Source organism: Excalfactoria chinensis, chromosome 6 (assembly GCF_039878825.1).
Source record: "Excalfactoria chinensis isolate bCotChi1 chromosome 6, bCotChi1.hap2, whole genome shotgun sequence".
Taxonomy (NCBI): Eukaryota; Metazoa; Chordata; class Aves; order Galliformes; family Phasianidae; genus Excalfactoria; species Excalfactoria chinensis.
Genome location: NC_092830.1, coordinates 1,930,895 through 1,950,080, shown reverse-complemented (window position 1 = coordinate 1,950,080; position 19,186 = coordinate 1,930,895). Strand labels below are relative to the sequence as shown.

Genomic DNA, 19,186 nt, shown 5'->3' with positions numbered 1-19,186 from the left:
TGGAAATTAAGCAGGTAAACGCTGTTCCACACTCATGCCATGCGGGTACAGTATTGCGCAGTACTCATGTTTGCACCTCTAAGAAATTTCCGTTTTTTCGCATAAAAAAATCCAGATATGAAGCCGAAGCTGCCTTCTTTGCCAACCTGAAACTGTCTGATTTCAACATCATTGACACCCTTGGAGTCGGAGGTTTCGGACGAGTTGAACTGGTAGGTAACCTTTTCTTCTCTGAGCTTTGTGTGTCCTGGAACCAGTATTGTGGGGGTTTGTTTGTGCTTTTTTTTTTTTTTTCTTTTGGCTCTTCATTACTGCACCAGAATTCCTCGAAGAGAAGTATGTGACGGGATTCTGTGTTTTCTAATGGTTGAAGAAAGCTCCATCCTATTTCTGGGTAGATACAATGGAATGAATAAACACTCTGCGGTAATTGTGAAAAATCTATGTGCTCATTTCAGGAGAGATGGGTCCATGTCTTTTCTCTCCAAGCGGTCAGACACTGAAGCAGAACTGTTTATGACACTGACTGCCGTTTAACAAGAACCTGAATAGTCATGCAGTATTAAAATTGAAAAGAGAAACCTAAAATCTTATGTAGCCGAAACTGGAATAATTGTCTGATGTTCCTCTGAGCAGCTTCTGATTCAGGTCTAGATGTAGATCTATAAAAGCTGTAGCTTCAATGTCAGAACTGTAATAACAATTGACAGTAAAATGTTCTTTGCTGAATTTTAGTGGAAAGGCAAAAACAAAGCTTGCTTTTTGCTCTGCTTGGATTTAGAGCTATACAGTCTTCATGAAAGCAAAGTCTGAGCAGCAGGAGACTGGAAAGGCAACCGCTCTGCGCCCACTTGTAATACAGAAATTTATTATAGAAATATATAGCTTAGTTTACATCAGTGCGTTATCCAAGGAGGAGTTTCTGATACTGAACACCAGTACCGTGTGTTAGGATCTCCTGTAAGTTAGGGGCAGAAATGTGAGCAGTTATTGCTGCCATCACAAAATTCACTGGAAATCCTCGCTTTGCAGTTCTGTGGGAGTTTGAAGCACCTTTTTATGTTGTGCCCCCTGAAAACCTGCAAAATAAGTGTTTTGGTAATTATTCCTGATGTGATGGGTAAATTCTATGTTAAAAAAGTCCAACTCAGTCTTCTGTGTGATTAATTTCTAACGTTTCCTATTTGGTTTTATGTAAAACAATGCAGAAGAGAGGAAGTCAATGAGAGCTTTGGCTTCTCCCTGGGTTTTTCCTTTCCTTTATCATGTGTTTATTGATTTAATATTAACAGCTGTTTTTTGGAAGGCAGTCACCAGAGCTCATGTCCTTTCCCTGCTCCTTCTATAGCCATCTGCTGCCGAGGCCACTTCAGAGCAGGAGTTTAATTCAGGTTGCTGTGAATCTCCCTCCTGAAGGCCTTTCCACATCATAAAGCTCAGGAGGTTTGTTTCCTAAGTTAGCAACAGCATCAGCTTCTCAGCCCCACTTAACCTGTAGCAAGGGACCCAGTGCTTGTTTTGAAGCTTGGGAAGAGGCTTGCTAGGTTTATTTTCATTGCTAACTCCTATTTTGGAGGTGTACTGTCAAACTTTGAGTACCTCAGGGGAGGATACATGAGGTTGTTATCACAAGGGGTTGCTCCAGGTACCCTAAAGCCACACAGATGTGAAAATTGGACTGTGTTGGTGGTGGTCATGAGTCCTCTACCTCAGGCTGCATTCAGAGTTAATTTGTAAGCTCTAAGATGCTGACAAAAAGTAAATAGTATGAATGCAGTGAGCACGTTGTCACTTCAGCTTATCAAATCAGAATTTGGTGGTAGAAATACTTACATTTTCAAATATTTCCAAATATCAGATGCCCCCCAAGAAGCCCTAACACTGCCTACAAAATGGGAGAAATATTCCCATCACCTTTGTAGGAGTTTTTCAGGTTGAGTTAAACATCCCTTGGCCTTGCTCTTAGAAGCAGGGGAATGCTATTAGGTCATTTTCTGGGCAAATTATAAGTACACCCGTGAATCAGACAGAGCCTCCAGCCTTCTCATCAGCTTAAAGCACTCCCCATTTAAGTCTGCTGTTGTCGCTTTGTTGGTAGCACTGAAGTTTCTAGTGCGGAGTGGTGACAGTTGTTCCCTGCATTGTGATCCTACCACGTGCAGGAGGAGAGGACAGAAATAGAAGTGGGAAAAATGTTTTGGTAATCGATAGAAAGGAGGTGGGGAAGAGGAAGATGTGAAGGTGGTACCAAAGGGCTTCTGTGGGTACTGCTCCTGAAGGGTGCATGATAGAGACATGCACTCAGTCACTAGGAGTGCTGTGTGGAGAGAGAACCTTAGATCACAGTTCTTGAGACTTCAGTTACTTAGGAAAAAAGATGACTTACATCACTAAACAGTCCTATCCTTCTGCTGAAGAGACTGTAGCAGTTCCTAACTAACACTGAATTATGCACAGAAAGATGAAAATATTGAAAAGCTTAGCTTAACGCTCTGAATTTCATTATTTTTCTTCATTACCAAGGAGAGCTATTTTAATACTCTCTTGGCTTTAAAAAACTAATTGCTTTTCCAAATTACTGTTTCAGTACTGGAAAGCAAAGTCATCATGTTATCAAAGCAAGAAACTATTACTTTAATCAAAACTGAGCCTAGAATTGCCATCAGTGTACATCTGTACACACTTTGTGTACAGAAAATATGCTTTATGGGTTAAGGCTGTAGGACTCCAGTAAGTGTAGCACAGGACCTGACTCTTTTATTCCTTGGGTGTATTAGTGCACGGCAGTGCTGGATTTTTTTCCTGGGAAACATTTCAATTTCTTGCACTTTTCAAGAGTAAAATTGATCAAATTAACCGAGTGATTTTTAGGGAAGAGGATTTTTATAGCTCTGCTGTAGGCAAGCCCCTGGGCATCTGCATACCCTTGAAGCTGGTGGTGTCTGGCTGCAAGCTGGAATGTCTGGGCTTGGCTTTGCTGGCCAGAGCCAAACAATGCTCCCATTTGCTTGCATTTTAGTGCTCAGGTGTGGTTTGTGTAAATAAGCTTTGGTATTCCGGACACCACCGTGAATGCTGCCTGTCTTCAGAGTTCATCCCATCAGTGAATTTATATGCTGGTATGTGTTTTAGGCCAGACAGCCTGTTATTTAAGCAATTTTCAATTATGTGGAGATGACACTTGGAAATATCTTTTTGTCTTGATTTTATTCCTCTAGTAGAAAGCTTATCCCTTATGGTCTCTTGTGGCCTGTCCTAGTAAGCACATCTCTTTGTGGGACCTTTTCTAGGTCATTTTACTTTCTGTATATCAAGGAAAATTTCCAGCAGCTTTGCATTGCTTCTGTACGTAGTTAGCTGGCTAGGATTTTTAATGGCTATCGGATGCCTCTATGACATGCCTCATCCTTACAGATGTTGTTCTGCTTCTTCCTCTGCAGCTGGATTTTGCCACAGCTTCAGGCAGCTTTGGGAGCCCACAGCCTGCCTGGGCTTCCTGGTGCCACATTCCTGGGGGAGCCCTCTTGCTTTTCCATCCTTAGAACAGCAGAAGGGGAATAATAGGACTGGGCTTCTTGGTTTTCACAGCACGGATTAACTGAGGGCATCCACTATTTTTTGTTACTCGTTTTCTGAGCACTGTGTCAGCTGAATATCTTCTATGTTGAGATCTGGACATCTCAATAACACATTATAGTAATGAATGAGTTTATTGTCTTGGGTTTGTGTCCTGCAAAGCACCACGTTGCAGAGCACGGAGATGTAGGTCAGGTGTGCTCAGCCTTCATAAATCATCTCTCCTGGACTTTATTGCTCTTGTCTTTGTTCTTTAATTTCCTTTTAAAGAATGTAAGCCCTTTATTTCTAATCATCTGTTCCACATCAGGTGTTCTGGATTTAAATCAAGATTATATTAGACAGCTCTGAAATAAATGTATCAGGGTGTCTGATTGTACAGGGTTAGAATCATTACTGCTCAGAAATCAGTTCATGTAGGTGATGGCTGAGCACAGGTAGCCTAAAAATCAGCCCAGGCCTGCAGCCATGTCTTGCTTCGATTGACATGCTCAGTTATTGCTTTAAGCAATGGCTCAGATGGAGGAAGGAGACTTTCTATTGCTCCTGTTATTATAAAATTGCACAATTACAATTCTTCCACACCCAATCACATGGCTTGGGGCATTCTGAAAGCAATGGTGGGTGGGAGCTGGCAGACTGAGGACGAGCCCAGCACTTAGCTCTGACTCGACAAAACACTTCAGACATTCAGTGGTGCTGCAGAAGTCAGTGGCACTTCCAGCACATATTTCAGGTGGGAAGGGACCTAAAGGGATTGCCCATAACCTGATGGTAGGATCAAACACAAGTCTCCAATCATATGTCACTGAAAGTCTGTAGGAAATGAGGTTCCCAAAGCAATTTATCCCAATGCCTACCCATTCCTTGCTGTAAGAAAAGCCTCCCTGACGTTTAACACCTCCCATCTGTAGCAAGCCTAAGTTGGCCTTATCTCAAGCAGACTTGGAGGCAGTTTCTTCTTTTTCCTTGCAGTATGGTTGTATATGTTAGAAGACTGTTACCACATGAATACTATCACATAAGATTGTTATCACTAAAATAATCTTCTTTAGGAAAGATAATTGTTCTTTTGAGTTTTACCAGTGACTCCTGCTTTCTGGGACAGCACTTGTCATGTTTACTCACTTCCTAGATGTTTTTTCCTTCTTTAGAAGTACCCCAAATAGGGTTCTTTTATCTAACATGGAACTTCCCATGGTCAGGCCAAGCAGGACAGCTGCAACAGTGCCTGTGCTGTTACTGAATTGTGTCCCTTTTATTTCAAGCCATCACTGCAATTTGTAAAATTCAAATTGAATTCCCTTGCTCTTCTCAAAAGCACTTATCGTGCTCTCTGGCTTGGCTTTAGTATGTGGAAAGCTAATAATATTCTTCTTATTTTATTATCCAAGCCATTAATGAAAGCAGTTAACGGTGCTATACACTAGACAGATGCCTTTGAAGTCCTCCTCAGAACATCACATCAGCTTAATGATGGACACTAAAAACTAAATTCCTTTGTAATGTGGAAATTAATAAAGACACATGCAGCAAAAACAAGCATTGACTTCTGCCACATTTCACTAGGAGCATGTGAGACCTTTCTTAAATGGATACTGTGGCATTTTTCATTTTTATTTATGTTTTAAGAATAATCTAGCCACAGATGATGTAGTGCAGTCAAATTTATTATAGCCTCTAGCCTTTCTTTTTTTTTTGTAAACAAAAGCATTAGTGAATTAATTGGATGGCAAAGAAAAATACCCTGTAATTGTCTTCCAATAGAGTGACAGATGCGTAATTCAGACATTTATTAGTGGAAATTTCCGATTCTGTAGCTGCTGTTTTGTTATAGCTGTTATGAAGCTTCTCATTATGGAGATGAGTCTTCTCCTTTAGCTCTTTGAGATATTTATTTTTTAATTGTTAAAATTCCTTTGGCCTCCTTCCTTTTGAAAGATTGGATATTTTGAGTGCAGACAAGGTAAGAAAATTGATGCTTTAGAGAAGGATTTGAAGACCATGCATCTGAGCACATTCAGATGACAGTGAAGATACTGCTGTGGAGCTGAGAAAAAAATGCTCCTTTTGAAGATTTGGCCAATTCTTTTTCTTCATGACTATATGCAGAGCATTAATTTGGAACTTCTAAATGATGCTCTCAGGTGGGAATGGAAGATGGCAATGATTCTTTTTTTCTTTATTTTTACCTTAGTTTTTAATTCTTTATGGATTTGAATAAAGCTAAGCAAGTATTGCTTTGTAGATTGAAACATATTTCACTGTCGGCAGTAGGGAGGTTGGAACTAGATGATCTTTGAGGTCCCTTCCAACACAGGCCATTCTGTGATTTGGTATTGTTGAGGCTTGTCTGTTTAATGGAAGGGCTGCTGCCAAGGGCTGGGAAAATGAGATGCGATCTGTAGCCCATCAAACAGCATCAGAGTCCTCATGAGGATACGAGCTGTGAAGTTGAAGGCTTGGGCTCAGTCTGAAGGTAGGAGTAAGACATAAAAATAGGTGCCATTTTGAGTCAAACTCAGGAGAGTGGCCAAAATCATGCACGGCATTGGAGGCTTTAGGTCTTTTCCAGGAACCACAGTAGTGAATGTTTCCATTAGGTTTAACACATTTTAGCTATAGAACCCTTTTTCCGATATTTGCTTTTTATTGAAATTATTTTATGCATGAAACAGTTTACATTCCTCGCAGGTTTTAGCCTTTTCCTTCTAGGCATTTCTGAAATATAATATTTACCTCTGGGGTTTAGAGAAAGGTTCAGGTTTTAAGCTGTTTCCCGATGTCCTTGCTTATAAAAAATTTAATTGTACATGTTGTCAAGCACTGCATAGCAATTTTCAGTACAGGGATCAAAACTTAGAGTTTTAGATTTGGTGTTTACTTACGTGTACTCGTAGAGTATAATTCTGCTATTTGTTTTCCCATGGAGTGCCATAGCACTCAGATTGTGCTTTGTGGTGGGGTGTGCTAGTGGCTTCCCAACCGGTTGAATCCAGATGTTTTCAAAGCAAACGAGGACACCAGCATGGACAGTTTCCACTCTGCTGCCCATTTTTAATTCATTCTTGATTCAGCCTTCAAAATTTGGTGTATCCCTAAAACTTACTTTTCACGCTTTGATTTATTTTTCATCTTGAGATCATTTGTTTAAGTCTCTGGCCTTATCCAGTACAATCACCATTCATGTTCACACATAGGCCCCAAAAAGCACATGCTTATCCCACATCGTCTTCCACAGCTGTGAGCATGGAGCTAACAAAAAACTTGTTTGTGTGACGTGATGCACAAGATGGAAAGGATATAGGAAGAAGCACAGGGTAGCCTGCTTGTTACGGTTTGGTAATGCATGCTACAGTTTCTCTCAGAGCCTTAGGTCAGGAGAGCAGCTGAGTCTTACCTAAAGATGTTCTTAATGAAGACATCTGAAATACTTTGAATCGTAAATATGTGCAAGGTATTCCCCCAGTTTCCTATTAACAACAAATTCTGTCAAAAATAAAAGCAAGGTGTGAGGCAACAAGTATTATTATGAGGAAGTCTGTTTCGTCCCGAGAGAACATAAACATATTTAATACTAAAAACATGTTGTACTCTTCTGCTAAGGTGAAGAGCCTCCACTTGGTTGGTGCAGCAGCTCAGCTGTTGGGATTAGGGGATCTCAGTTTGCTTTCTCCTTAGCCTGTGTGTAACCCAAATGCTGCACTCAGCAACAGCTGCTGCTATTTTTGTTGGTTCAGATGCAGCTATCTGGAAAATAAAGGACCCTGTACATGCCTAGCAAGCAAAAGCATTTGCACTTCAGCTCCGGAGCTGTGACACAAAGATACTCAAATTTCATGATAGCGCTGATTTCTACATCCCTCCCAAATATTGCACACATGCTGCAGCTAGGAAAAGTCCTATGGGAAAGTGCCTAAAGTTGTTGCTATCGAGGTATCACTGTGCCCACAGGGGGTGTTCAGCAGCACACAGAAGCAACAAGAACTTGCTTGTGAGTGATGTACACAAGATTTGCAAGAAAAGGCTGTGGCCAGCTCCTAAAGAATCACTGAGCGTTTAGGAAAAGCCACATCTCCAGAGTAAAATAAATATTTTTACTCATGAAAACTCTGCTCACTGTATGTTCTCATTTAGCTAGGAGCCAGGCCAGCTGTGCTGAGGATTAGCAGAACACTCTGAAGCTTATGAGCAAAGTTTTTGTGATCACAAAGTTTTGTGTCCAGAAGCTGGAAAAGTTCATGCTCAAATACATCCATCCCGTCTGTTAGAATCTGGGAATTTTTCAGTGTAACTTTAATTTTAGCTGCAAAACTGGAGGAAGGATTAAGTGCCTGCTTTCATGTAGATGGGTCTGTTGCTCTTTCATGTCTTTCATGGCTGTAAGTGTCTGGACAAGAGTATCACAGAGGAAGAGATCTGTAGCAGCTCTGTAGAAAAAAAAATGCACAATTGTAGGGCTTCTTGGAAAACCCACAGCCAAGTAAGAACTGCAACCCAGAGACACAACATCTGCAATAAAGGGGAATTCAAGAGACATTCTTTATGGTCTGCTCTTCCAAGGAGGTATTAGAGGAACAGAAGGCAAGGCGGTCAAAATAGTATGTCCTCAGTCTGCCTCTGGAATGTGACGAGGCTGAGGCACCTCACTTATCTTCATTGAGAGTCAAATCTTCTTTTGGGGTTTGTTCTACATTCTGGTGAATATTTATCAAAGTGTAAAGGTCAGCTTATATTTTATCTTTTCAGTTCTCACTGAAGTTGCACAGAAATTGCTAACGTTGTGGATTCTATATAATGCACATACAAATATGATTTATTATAAGTAAACATACGGAAAGAGAGATAAATTTATGATGGGGGAGAAAGAAACACAAAGAGGAAGGATAAGAAACACACAGATACATGCATTTGCTCTTTCCTTTGAGGCTTGGATGTTGTATCTGTTTTCCCAAAAAGCCTGAAAAGTCACAAAGGTAAAACCATATTCATTTGTAAGTGAATTATAGCTGTGCTAACAAATCAGGCCTTGACTGCACTGCATTTCAGAAGCTGCAGAAGTTTGTACATCATAAAGCAAAACAACATTTTTTGAGTGGTATTTCTATATAAGCCCAGAGAGCCCAGGAGAAGCCCTTTAGAAATAAGGAAGGGAGACTGGATCTCTTCTGTTGTCTTAATTGTTTTCATTCTCTTCCTTCACTTCCTGTTCTCTCCTCACCCGTGCTTGCATCTTTTTCTATCCTTGCAGCATTCCACTACTGCTGAACTCACTACCAACACATCTTCACCCCCCTTCATAAGGGATTCTTTCAATTGTCTTTTCCAAAGCAGCATTATTTTTTCAGTGCTGAGAATTTAAACGTAGTCCTGTGAATTGAAATTATTAGCACTAAAATGAAGCACTTTTCCTTGAATTGACCTGAGATCATCTTCAGGCATTTTCTTTGAATGCATGTGACCCATCTGTTTGGGTCGCTTCATTGTGATGACTCAGGCTGCCAAAAAGTGCCTGCTGACTTGGGCATGGGCATCATGCTGAATCACTGCAAAGAGGAGAGGGGAGGCAATAGCTCAGTGGGGATGGCAGGGGATTGGAACTGGATGGACTTTGAGGTCCCTTCCAACTCTAGCCTTTCTATGATTCTATGATAAAAGATAGGACTCTGATTGTTCCCATGTAGCCTTCCCAGTTAGTACGTACAGGGTGGGGCAGCCGTGGCTCCAAATCTGACCGTGATATCCCATCTCTCCCATCACTGCAGCATTGGACCAGAATATATTGCAAAATATGTAGGCATGTATTTATGTACATTTACGTATTTATTTTATACATATAGGTAAAATACCTCTATATGGAAAATAAAAACAACTATTTCTTTTTTATTATATTTTGCTTCAAAAATGGACCCATTTAGTTATAAACAAGATTTCTGCTGTTATTTTTGTCACTGGGATGCAGATCATTTCCTGCATAAGAATCCGGCAAAATGACCTGTTCCAATCAATTTTACCTCTCCTGTCTCTGGTTTTCTACATCACTTCTTCATTGTGGTGTTTGGCTTTATTTAACCACAGTCTTTATTGAATTTTATTGTCTTTTGAAGAGATAATATATTCCTGTTCAACAAATGAAAAGGTTTATGTCTTCCTCCAGAGTTTCATTTCTAACGCAGAGCAAAAGGTCACGCAGATTTCACCATAAGAGAGTCCAAGTGGGAGAGCATCACTAGCACCTATAGGTTTATGAGGATTCAGTATTCTTTTGCAGCAAAAAGGATGGAGGTTTGCTTTTCAGCCTGCTTTTTTCCCCTCCTCCCTACCTTTTCAGTAAAATAGACATCGATTTTATCAGTGGATGTGGGCATTTACACTGGCAAGCAATGCCCTACCAGTACTGCAGAGCATCTCTCAGAGAGATCATTGTGGAGATTTTTGCACTGGTGAAAAGGCAATGAGTATTTAAAGACAGAGCGAGGAGTGGAGTGAAAAATGGAGAGAAAGGGCCAGAAATTCTTTTTACTTGCAAAAAAAAACCCAGAGGAAGATAGAGGCTGGTGGTTACTCTGTGCCAGCCATCTCAATGAAGAATGATTGAGAAACCGAAGGCTCCGGCGGGTCTCCACCAAATCAATAGTCCTGGGGCCTTTGATATTTAAGATGTTTCTTCAAATTGTGTCAGTTCTGATCTCCTGAGTGTGTAGCAGATATGGCTCCTTTGCCAGCTGCCGGCCTTGGAAAATGGCATGCTTTTCCTCTTCTCTTAAGCATTTAAGAGATTTTTGTGGTGGGTTTGTTTGGAAGGCTGAGCTTCCTGCCTGGCATATCCACCTCCTTCTGAGCTGGGAGACAAAATCTTTGTGGTTTTGTGGCTTCATATGCCTTTTTTTTTTTCATCACATTTGAAGGACAGGGTGTTCTTAGCCTGTTCTCAGCATCTCAACATGACTCTTGTCTTTTGGAGTCAAATGTCCAGGTAGCTTCTGGATTTTTTTTCCACTTTTGAAATGAGATTAAGGTTAGTCATGTTTTGTTTTGTTTTTCTATAAACTATCAGGAGCTTAATAGTAAAAATTAATTTTTATAGGAAGAGTAAAATGACTTGTATATTGTAAAAGCCATCATCGCAGTTATCACATTTTGACAGTGGCAGAAGAAACCCCAAACCAAGGGGAAGGCATATTGAAGAAGAAGTCTGCAGGATTCGTTGTCTATGTGGACAACGAGCTCTGAGAAGAACATAGGGAGAAAGATGATCCAAAATTTAAGCCTTAGACTGAGGACGGTGTGTTAATGTGCATCAGCACATTTAATGTAAATTAATCCTCCCGTGTTCTCAAACTCTTGTAAATTCTCTGCATTATGAAGCACATCATGAGTAGCAATGGAAAATTTATCGAATTCTCTTGTGGCATAAGGTCAGAGTCCTGCATTAGCTAGTTGTGGTTGCATGTTTGTTCTATATTTAAACATTTATGGCAGTGATAACATTATAAAACACTGAATACAAATACTGCCTTTTGCTTCATAGAATCATAGAGTCGCCAAGGTTGGAAAAGACCTAAATGACCATCCAGTCCAGCCGTTCACCTATTACCAATAGCTCCCACTAAACTACGTCCCTCAACACAACACCCAATCATTCCTTGAACTTCCTTATAGTAATTTCTTTTCCTATACTTCTTTTGGAGATATACAAGTATAGGAAAACAGGCTCTTTCTTAGAGCCCAGGAATCCCTGAATAAACAGGGATTTGTTCAGATTTTTTTATTTTTTAAAGGAAGAAATAGCAGTCAGAACCTGTGGCATTAAAATGATGCAGCAGAAATAGACAAATTGAGGTTTGTTCATATTAACCTTTATTCTGTAATTTTGGAATGCAGCGATCTGAGACTCCACCCGGCTGTCGTCTTTATTTTTAACACTGACGTCTAATAAAGATTAACATTAGAGAACTGGGGATTTGTGTTCTGAGTAAGTTTAGAAGCACTAAATATAATTTTATTAACAATGCTTCCTGTTCAGATTGCCTGAGAAGTATTCAGATTTGCCAGCAGAGCTACTTTCTTGGCTCTCATATTTACGTATTGTTTGTCTCCAGACAACCTAACTGTGAAAAATACGTGCTAAAAGAAAACAGATCTGATCTGTAACACATGGTATGGATTTGCATGGACTCTTGCTTGAAGTAATTTTCTTGGCATCTGATTCACTTCACTGGGTGGGTGAATCTGAAGGGAAATCCATTCAATCCAAACTGCCATCAAAAGCAAGAGGGATAAGTTCTCCAGAAGTATATTTTTATCATAGTAAAAACTGATTATTATATTATATTTTTTTGTCAAGATTTGGTAAATTACAGCCAGCCTAAGTTGTTCCTTACTTCATTATTGTTTCTTCCCTTCTCTCACCTCCCTAATCTCCCCGCTTCCATCAAACAGCCTGCTTTGATTTAGATCAATGTCAAATAACTTTGTTCAAGCAGTTGTACTAAAGTTCATTTGTTATTTATCCAAAATGAAAGAAACTAAGATGAAGCCCTAACCCCAAACCAAAACCATTTCTATCATCTTCAGACTGCATTAAACGCAGAATTTCATTCTGCTTTGACCTGTGGTCAAAACTCACTGTTGTACAGCAAAGCATCATTGTACAGTGTCAGTTCAATAAATAACCAGAGAACTCAGTAAATAACCTCAAAGATGAGGAAAAAATGTTTTCCTTTATTTTATGTGGATTGTTTAGGCTTTGGTACCCTGACTCCATGATGATTAAATGGTGATCACAGTACCAAGATAATGAGTCTCGGTGTGAAATGCAGAGTAGTGCCTTTGGATAAACAAGTTTCACGTGGGACTGAAAATACTTGTGGCTGCAGGGAAAATGAACTGCCACAAATCTGGAGGACAGAAACCCCAAGTGGTTTTAAAACAGATAAATACATGCATATGTATGTACATACATACTTACTAACATGTATACTCAAGCACACCAGTATTGCGCTTAGAGCAGTGAATACAAACGTACCGGTCAGACCCTGGAACAGCAGGGTGCTTTTTTTGAACACAGTAGCAAAACTGTGGCAAAAACAGAGATGTCCACAGGTGTTCTGGGAAAGCTATAAGTCATCAGGAAGTTCATTCCATCTTCTTTCCTGGTTCACTGGTTCCATAGTCCTAAACAGTGTCATACAAACTATGCATTGTGAAGTTTTGCAGCTTTGTTTCTAGCAGACAATAACAAGGTCTGTGGTTGTGATGTGAGCTAATTAAGAGGCTTGGTAGGTGATGTGATGAGGTTCTCTCTTGTTTGCTAGTGTGGAGAGGCAGGGGCAGCTGGGGTTGAGGGAAAGGCTCTGCCCCAGAGGGCACCGGGCATGGAACAGGATGCACAGGGCAGTGGGCAGAGCCCTGAGTGCCAGAGCTCAGGGACTGTTTGAGCACTGTCCTCAGACATAGGGTTCAGGTGGTGCTGTGTGGAGCCCAGAGTTGGACTTGATGGTCCTTGGTGTTTTCTGCCAACTTGAGATATTCCATGATTCAGCGACAAGTGGGGATGTCCAAAATGGAAAGGGTGACTCAGTTGTAATTCTTCTGGGGATTCCTACCTGTTGCTCAGAGCTGGGAATGACTCGAGGCTCAGAAGTTACCAGGGTAACACTGGTGGACAAGCAAACAGCTCCCTTCGGCCTAATCTCTGGAATTTGGGCTAAAAATAAGTGGCTGAGGCTTAAGGTTAAAAGTAAAGACGTGACAAAGCGGTGCAGTTATAAAGCCAGCTTTACTCATCCCTTAAAAACATCCAAGGACTGCATTTCCCGGCCAGAGGCAGTGCATGTGTTACTACTTATAGGAGGCTTTATGAAAGCTGTACTTTAGCTAGAAACATCTTCTGACTTGAGAGTAATGCTGACACTTGTGTTTTACCTTCAACAATGAGTTTTGGAAAAGGCTTTTCAACTTAACAGCATACCCTAGTAGCAATTGGCATTACCTGGGTCTAGTAGCAGTGGTTTGAGAAATCTGGTTTTACAGACAAGCTCTTGTTCAACTACATGGTGCTTTCCAAGCAGGAAATTTGGTTTTAAACTTTCCCGAAGGTAGGGTGGTGGGCCCATGCAGTTAGCTTAGCGCCCTGCTTCTAACCAGCGTGTTTGCCTCCTTTACCCAAGGTCCAGTTGAAAAGTGAAGAGACGAAGACGTTTGCGATGAAAATCCTGAAGAAACGTCATATAGTGGACACAAGGCAGCAGGAGCACATCCGCTCGGAGAAGCAGATCATGCAGAGCGCGCATTCAGACTTCATCGTGAGGTACTGTCCGTACAGCCAGCCACAGCAGCTGATTAAACCCCATAGGAATAACCCACAAACCATTAAAAGGAAACTTCAGTCGCAGCTTCCCTGCATGTGGCAGCAAATGCAGTTCATGCAATAAGGTCCAGGCAGTGGATCATAGGGAATGGAGAACTTCTTCCCAAACCTAAACTAATCCTGTACCTTAGCTGGTTTGCTTGGGCTCTGTGCCTTGCTGACATGGCTTTGTGGCTTCTGGAGCAAACCCATCACCAGCACAGAGCATGGGCAGAGTTTGCTGATGGCAGCGTGTAGGCATACACACCGCGACTCAGGGTTTGCCCTTCTCAATAAGCATTTTCCTCTTTGTTCTGAATTTTCCGTGTCACAACAGGAAGCTAGAAGGCAGGGCTTAGTCTTTGGAGATCCTGTGCTGTCATGTGAATAAATATCTGTACTTCTCTTTAGGGTATACTAGCTCATTAGCTCCAGTTCAGGGTCATCATGAGTAAATGTGCAAAAATCTTATGCCTCCTAAAAACTTAAGCAAATGAAACTCTTCAATGAATAAAAACAGGTGCCAGTCATTTTTATTTGTTTTTACCCTAGCAGCTGAGTTTTCTGATGCTTTAAGATTATGACTACCTGTCATCAGGAAGCAGAGACAGTTCCTTATCTCTTAGGTCAGGGTCAGAACGCTGGGTGGTCAGAACCTCTTACGGAGTAATGCATCACCCTAAAACTGGTGCTATCTAACAGGAAGACATCTTGCTTAATCCAAGGATGCTTCAGGATGCCTGAAGCCCTTGACTTTTGCTGGAGGAGATCAATCTCCTCTCCCAAAAAGAGCTCCAGAGATGCATACTAACTCAGGACAGAAACCAAACCCGCATGACAAAGTGCAAGGGCAAGTGTGTGGCCACCCATCAGCTGCTAAGGGGGTATTTCCTTCACATGCAGATCTGCTGCAAGCATTGGCCAAAAGCCTGCCTGATCCCTGGGATTCCCCAGAAGCCTAGGCTTCACCTATATTTGATTCATTGGTGACAACTGCATGCTGACATCGTACCCAGCTGCAGTTTCCTTCATGCTGTAACATTCAATTCACAAACACTCTCCTGTTACCTAGGCTAGAGCCAAATATACCTTGCAGGCTATTTATTTCAGCAAATAGATCTATTTTCTGAAGCCTGAGCTGGCTTAGTAAGTTGATGTAAAGGGAAGTGAAACACACGGACAGCAGACTGAAGGGATATCTTGACACCATTTCCAAAATACCCACTCCTGAATAAAAGGCTGAGCCTACAGACATTTGCTGATGGAGCCACTGTGTTCATGGCTAATAAATTAATTACCCAAGAGTTTCTTCATTCTCACCTTTTTTTTTTACTCTTCCAGTAGGCAAGTGGAATAAAGGATGCAGTAGCCACAGGTATAGGGCAGAGTGCTGAGAAACAGTGATGTGATGAACCATCCCAAACCTTTTCCTGTTCCAGTCTAAGCCTGAAAAGGGAAAAGGTTACGAGTAGACAGGGTGAAGGAACAGCTTTTTCCTCTGCTTCATAGACTGACAGTTTCGATCAAAACCCAGCTTCTAGTTCGATGCAGCCTTCCCAACACTCCTGCATAGAGGACTTCAGTCAGGCTGGGTTACCTGCTGCTGCTGTGTCCAGTCATTTATTCCTGTGTGTCTCTTGCGGCTGTCTAAAGCTATAACATCACCACATATTCTGATATGGTATTATACTTCATATGAATTTATTTGCATAGACATGTAAAATGACACTCACAAAGCAGTTCAGATGAAGGCAATATCCCCAAACTCAATCCGCTCTTTTCTTTCCATATCATGCACTGATTCCTGTTCTTTATAGTAGTAAGCCTCTCCTAGACACTTTTAATACCCCTTGAAAATCCTGCACAGGGATGGGACTTTCTAAGCCATGAAGCCCAACTTTTTCTTATTGCATAGGCTAGAAACTAGAAAATCTTCACTGTTTTATCAAACTCTGTGTCTGCTTTTTCCCACTGCTTGCAGCTCCAAAGGGATTTGGTATTGTCTCCTGGTTTGTGTCCTAAATTTATTCATAGCTTGTTTATACCCTTTTTTGGGCCAGGCCTGTAGCTGAGCTAATTTTTTTCTGGGCACTGCAATAAAAAATGGTACCATTTTGGTAGACTAATTGTGTTTTAAGATGTCAGGTGAAAGGTGGATATAAAATGATCTTGAAGCAAGGACACAATCTCTGGGATAGCAGGACGAGGAAGACAACATTGCTGAAATAATATTTTCCTGTTTCATCGTGAAACCTTGGAAAAGTATTTTATTAAAGTGATTTAAATGCATTTGACCAGGCAAGATGGCAGAAGAGGCCAGATAGCCCTCAATAAATCTTACTGATATTGAAACTAATAGCCCTACAGAACAAAACACAGTGTGTGGATTTGGTGAGGGGGCAAACAAGTGTTAAGCTATGGGTGCCTGCAGGAGATCTGCAGATATTTAGATGAGTAAGAAAATGTGACATTTCAGACTTGGGACTGCTAGATCTGCTGAAATAACTGTGGTTTCATACCTCACATTGTACATTCCACATGTAAACTTCACACTCCTATTGAAGTCAATAAACAACATTTGATTGGCCAGATTTGATGCCCATAATGCTTTCTGGAAAGTCATTTTTCAGTGCCTTGACTGGAGAAAGTAAAAAAGCTTTATTTCAGTAGCATTTAAACTTTACAATCAATCTGAAATATTAGTTATTCGTAATTTTAGGGAATGGTCAGCTAGTTTGTTTCAGCATTTCTGGGACAGACACCTGAAGTTTTAGGTTCTAGATGTCAACATGGGTACTATCATAGTAAAAGAAGCTCTGAAACACAGGTTCAGTTTTTTCTCCATTACATTTTGTTTTGGCCACAAATAGTGCATTTTAGGTACAGAATATTTCAGAAGTAAATAAGCACTGAATGCACACAGTGATTTGCTTTCTTTTCCTGCACGTGAAGGCAAGGACAATTAGGACTGATCAAGGCAGCAGCATCAGACCCTGTCCTAATCAGCAAGTAGCCAAAGCCTTGCTTATGTCACTTTCTTAATTGTTCTTTTAACCTCTGGACTATCACATAGACCCATAAAAAATGTATAATGTATTTATCACTAACTTGAAAGAGCTGATAGATTCCCCTTCCCTGCCAAAGCAAACTCCTTCTCCTGCCTCTTCTCCTGTCCTCCTGCAGGTCTGTGAGGTACTGCTGCTATCCTCAGAGCTCCCAGAGCCGAGAACTAGTATGATATTAAAATTTAATAAAGCAGCTGACACCAGATTCCTTATGCTCATTTCCACAGTTTTGTAGCTGTGTTTGTTTAATCCATCACATTAAACACAGAGCTGGGATTTCGCTGTATGCCTCAGATGACTGAAGAGAAGGAGGATGGGTTTATGAATGTGTCTTAAGGCCTCCTTCCACCACATTGAGTCCATAGGAGGAAGAGAAAGGGCACTTCTAGATACCTAAGTGTCAGCAGATTCTGTTTAGTCAAACAAATCAGTAGTTTTAATTCTGAAATGAAAAATTGGGCAATGGTTAAAGATGGCAGATCTACAGCTGTAGCTGTAGCGTGAACAAAAAGATCACATACATAGGCATTACTAAAGTGGTAGGGAAACTTCCCTTTCAAGAGAATCTGGAAAGCCAAGTGTCAGGTTGTGCCGTTAGAAATGTCAGACTTCATTTAGTACTCAGAACAATTACGGCCTCTCCTTTTGCTGCAGTACACTTCATTCAAATGCCCACCCTTCTCTGCTGAATTATTTCCCCCATGATACAAAGACTGACGAGGACTGAATTGACCTTCCTAAGCACAGCACCAGCTCTGTGAGATCCCTCTCCTCCTTGTGCTTCCTGACGTGAAGCACGTGGTCTGTGACAAGTGGGAATGACTGGTGTTTGACTTTTATTGTGAATTTTCTATTATTTTCTTGTCCCCCATAGGCTCTACAGGACATTCAAGGACAGCAAGTACCTGTACATGCTGATGGAAGCCTGTCTAGGTGGAGAGCTCTGGACAATTCTCAGGGACAGGTGAGTTTGAAGCAGTTGTTGTCTTTATTCTCCTTATCAAGAGCCTTTATCCTGCACGGGCATAACCTGGGTCTTACCATTCTGGGTATAATTTACGCCCCCCAGAAAGTGAAGAAATGATGTTCTCCTATGCAGTTAACTAGAGTCAAAGGGAATCCAGTTAGTACTGAGAATACACTTGGGACTGGTTTAGTTTGCCTCCAGCATGGGAGCCAAGATCATGTACTGAAGCAACAGCCGGGCACCTTGAGGTTGGGGCACAGAAGTGCCATGGAAAAAAATAGTCTGAAAGCATGTAATGAAATACCGTGTCGCAATGCATGAGCAAATGTGGTGCTGGTATTTCCTGTCCTTGGAGGATTTGACCTTACAGCGTTTTGGTTTGGATGTGTGTGTGAAGGGAAGAGGGAGGTGGCTGTGCAGTGTGTGTGGTACGTGCATGAGACAGCACTGTGGGCAAGAATCACATACAGGTATGTAGTAGAATTGTAATTGGAACATAGTTTAATTACATTTGGAAAGCAAAGGAAATGCGTTGTAAAGATTGATGAAGAAGCAAATATAAAATTCCTTTTCATTAATTATCCATAATGAATTTTTATAACTCTTTGCTTTTCCTAACACCATCTCTGGACCATTAAGATGAGCAGAGTAGCAAAGTTAGCAAGTGCTGGAATATATTCTTCATCTTTGTCAGAGCCTGGCAGTTCCATCCTGAATTCTCTCAGCTGTAAATTGTGGTTCTGCTGCCACCTAGCTTAGAGCTGCCTTTGAGTTCAGCCAAAACTCCTTGCAAACCGTACCTACACCAGCATCTAAAAGAGCACCTTATGCTGAATTTATGTTTAACGCTTACCAACAACTGTGTTTTTTATGTCTTTTATCTCAGTTGGGAACATTAATATGGGAACTCTTGATTTCCGTAGCTCAAAATCCTTTTCTCGTCAAAGATTATTATCCAGAAATCACCTTTTGCATAGAAGATACTTACCTGTAAATTTTATTTTTACAAAATGTGAAAGAAAACGTTTTAGATTCAAATGTTTGATATATGCTAACTCTGAAAAGAGTCATACATGTAAATTCATGCGCAGAAGTCAGTTTAGCGGTCACTTTCCACATATTAAGAGATTCTTCTGACCTGTGTAGATCTTATAGCAGCAGGATGAAGTCTGCTAACAGAAGAGGTTGAACTGGCCTACTGTGTGGTTTTAGGCTGCTCAGAAAAAT

At 41.0% G+C, this 19,186-nt stretch overlaps 1 protein-coding gene across 10 annotated transcripts in view; it reads left to right on the top strand.

The window, feature by feature from the left end:
* Positions 1-19,186, top strand: part of PRKG1 (protein kinase cGMP-dependent 1) — a 369,156-nt gene that overhangs the window by 337,921 nt on the left and 12,049 nt on the right. For all 10 annotated transcript variants that reach the window (XM_072340911.1, XM_072340915.1, XM_072340912.1 and 7 more), the window contains 3 exons: positions 116-212; positions 13,749-13,888; positions 17,867-17,956. In XM_072340911.1, the coding sequence (XP_072197012.1) occupies positions 116-212; positions 13,749-13,888; positions 17,867-17,956 (327 nt within the window). The remainder of the gene's footprint in view (positions 1-115; positions 213-13,748; positions 13,889-17,866; positions 17,957-19,186) is intronic.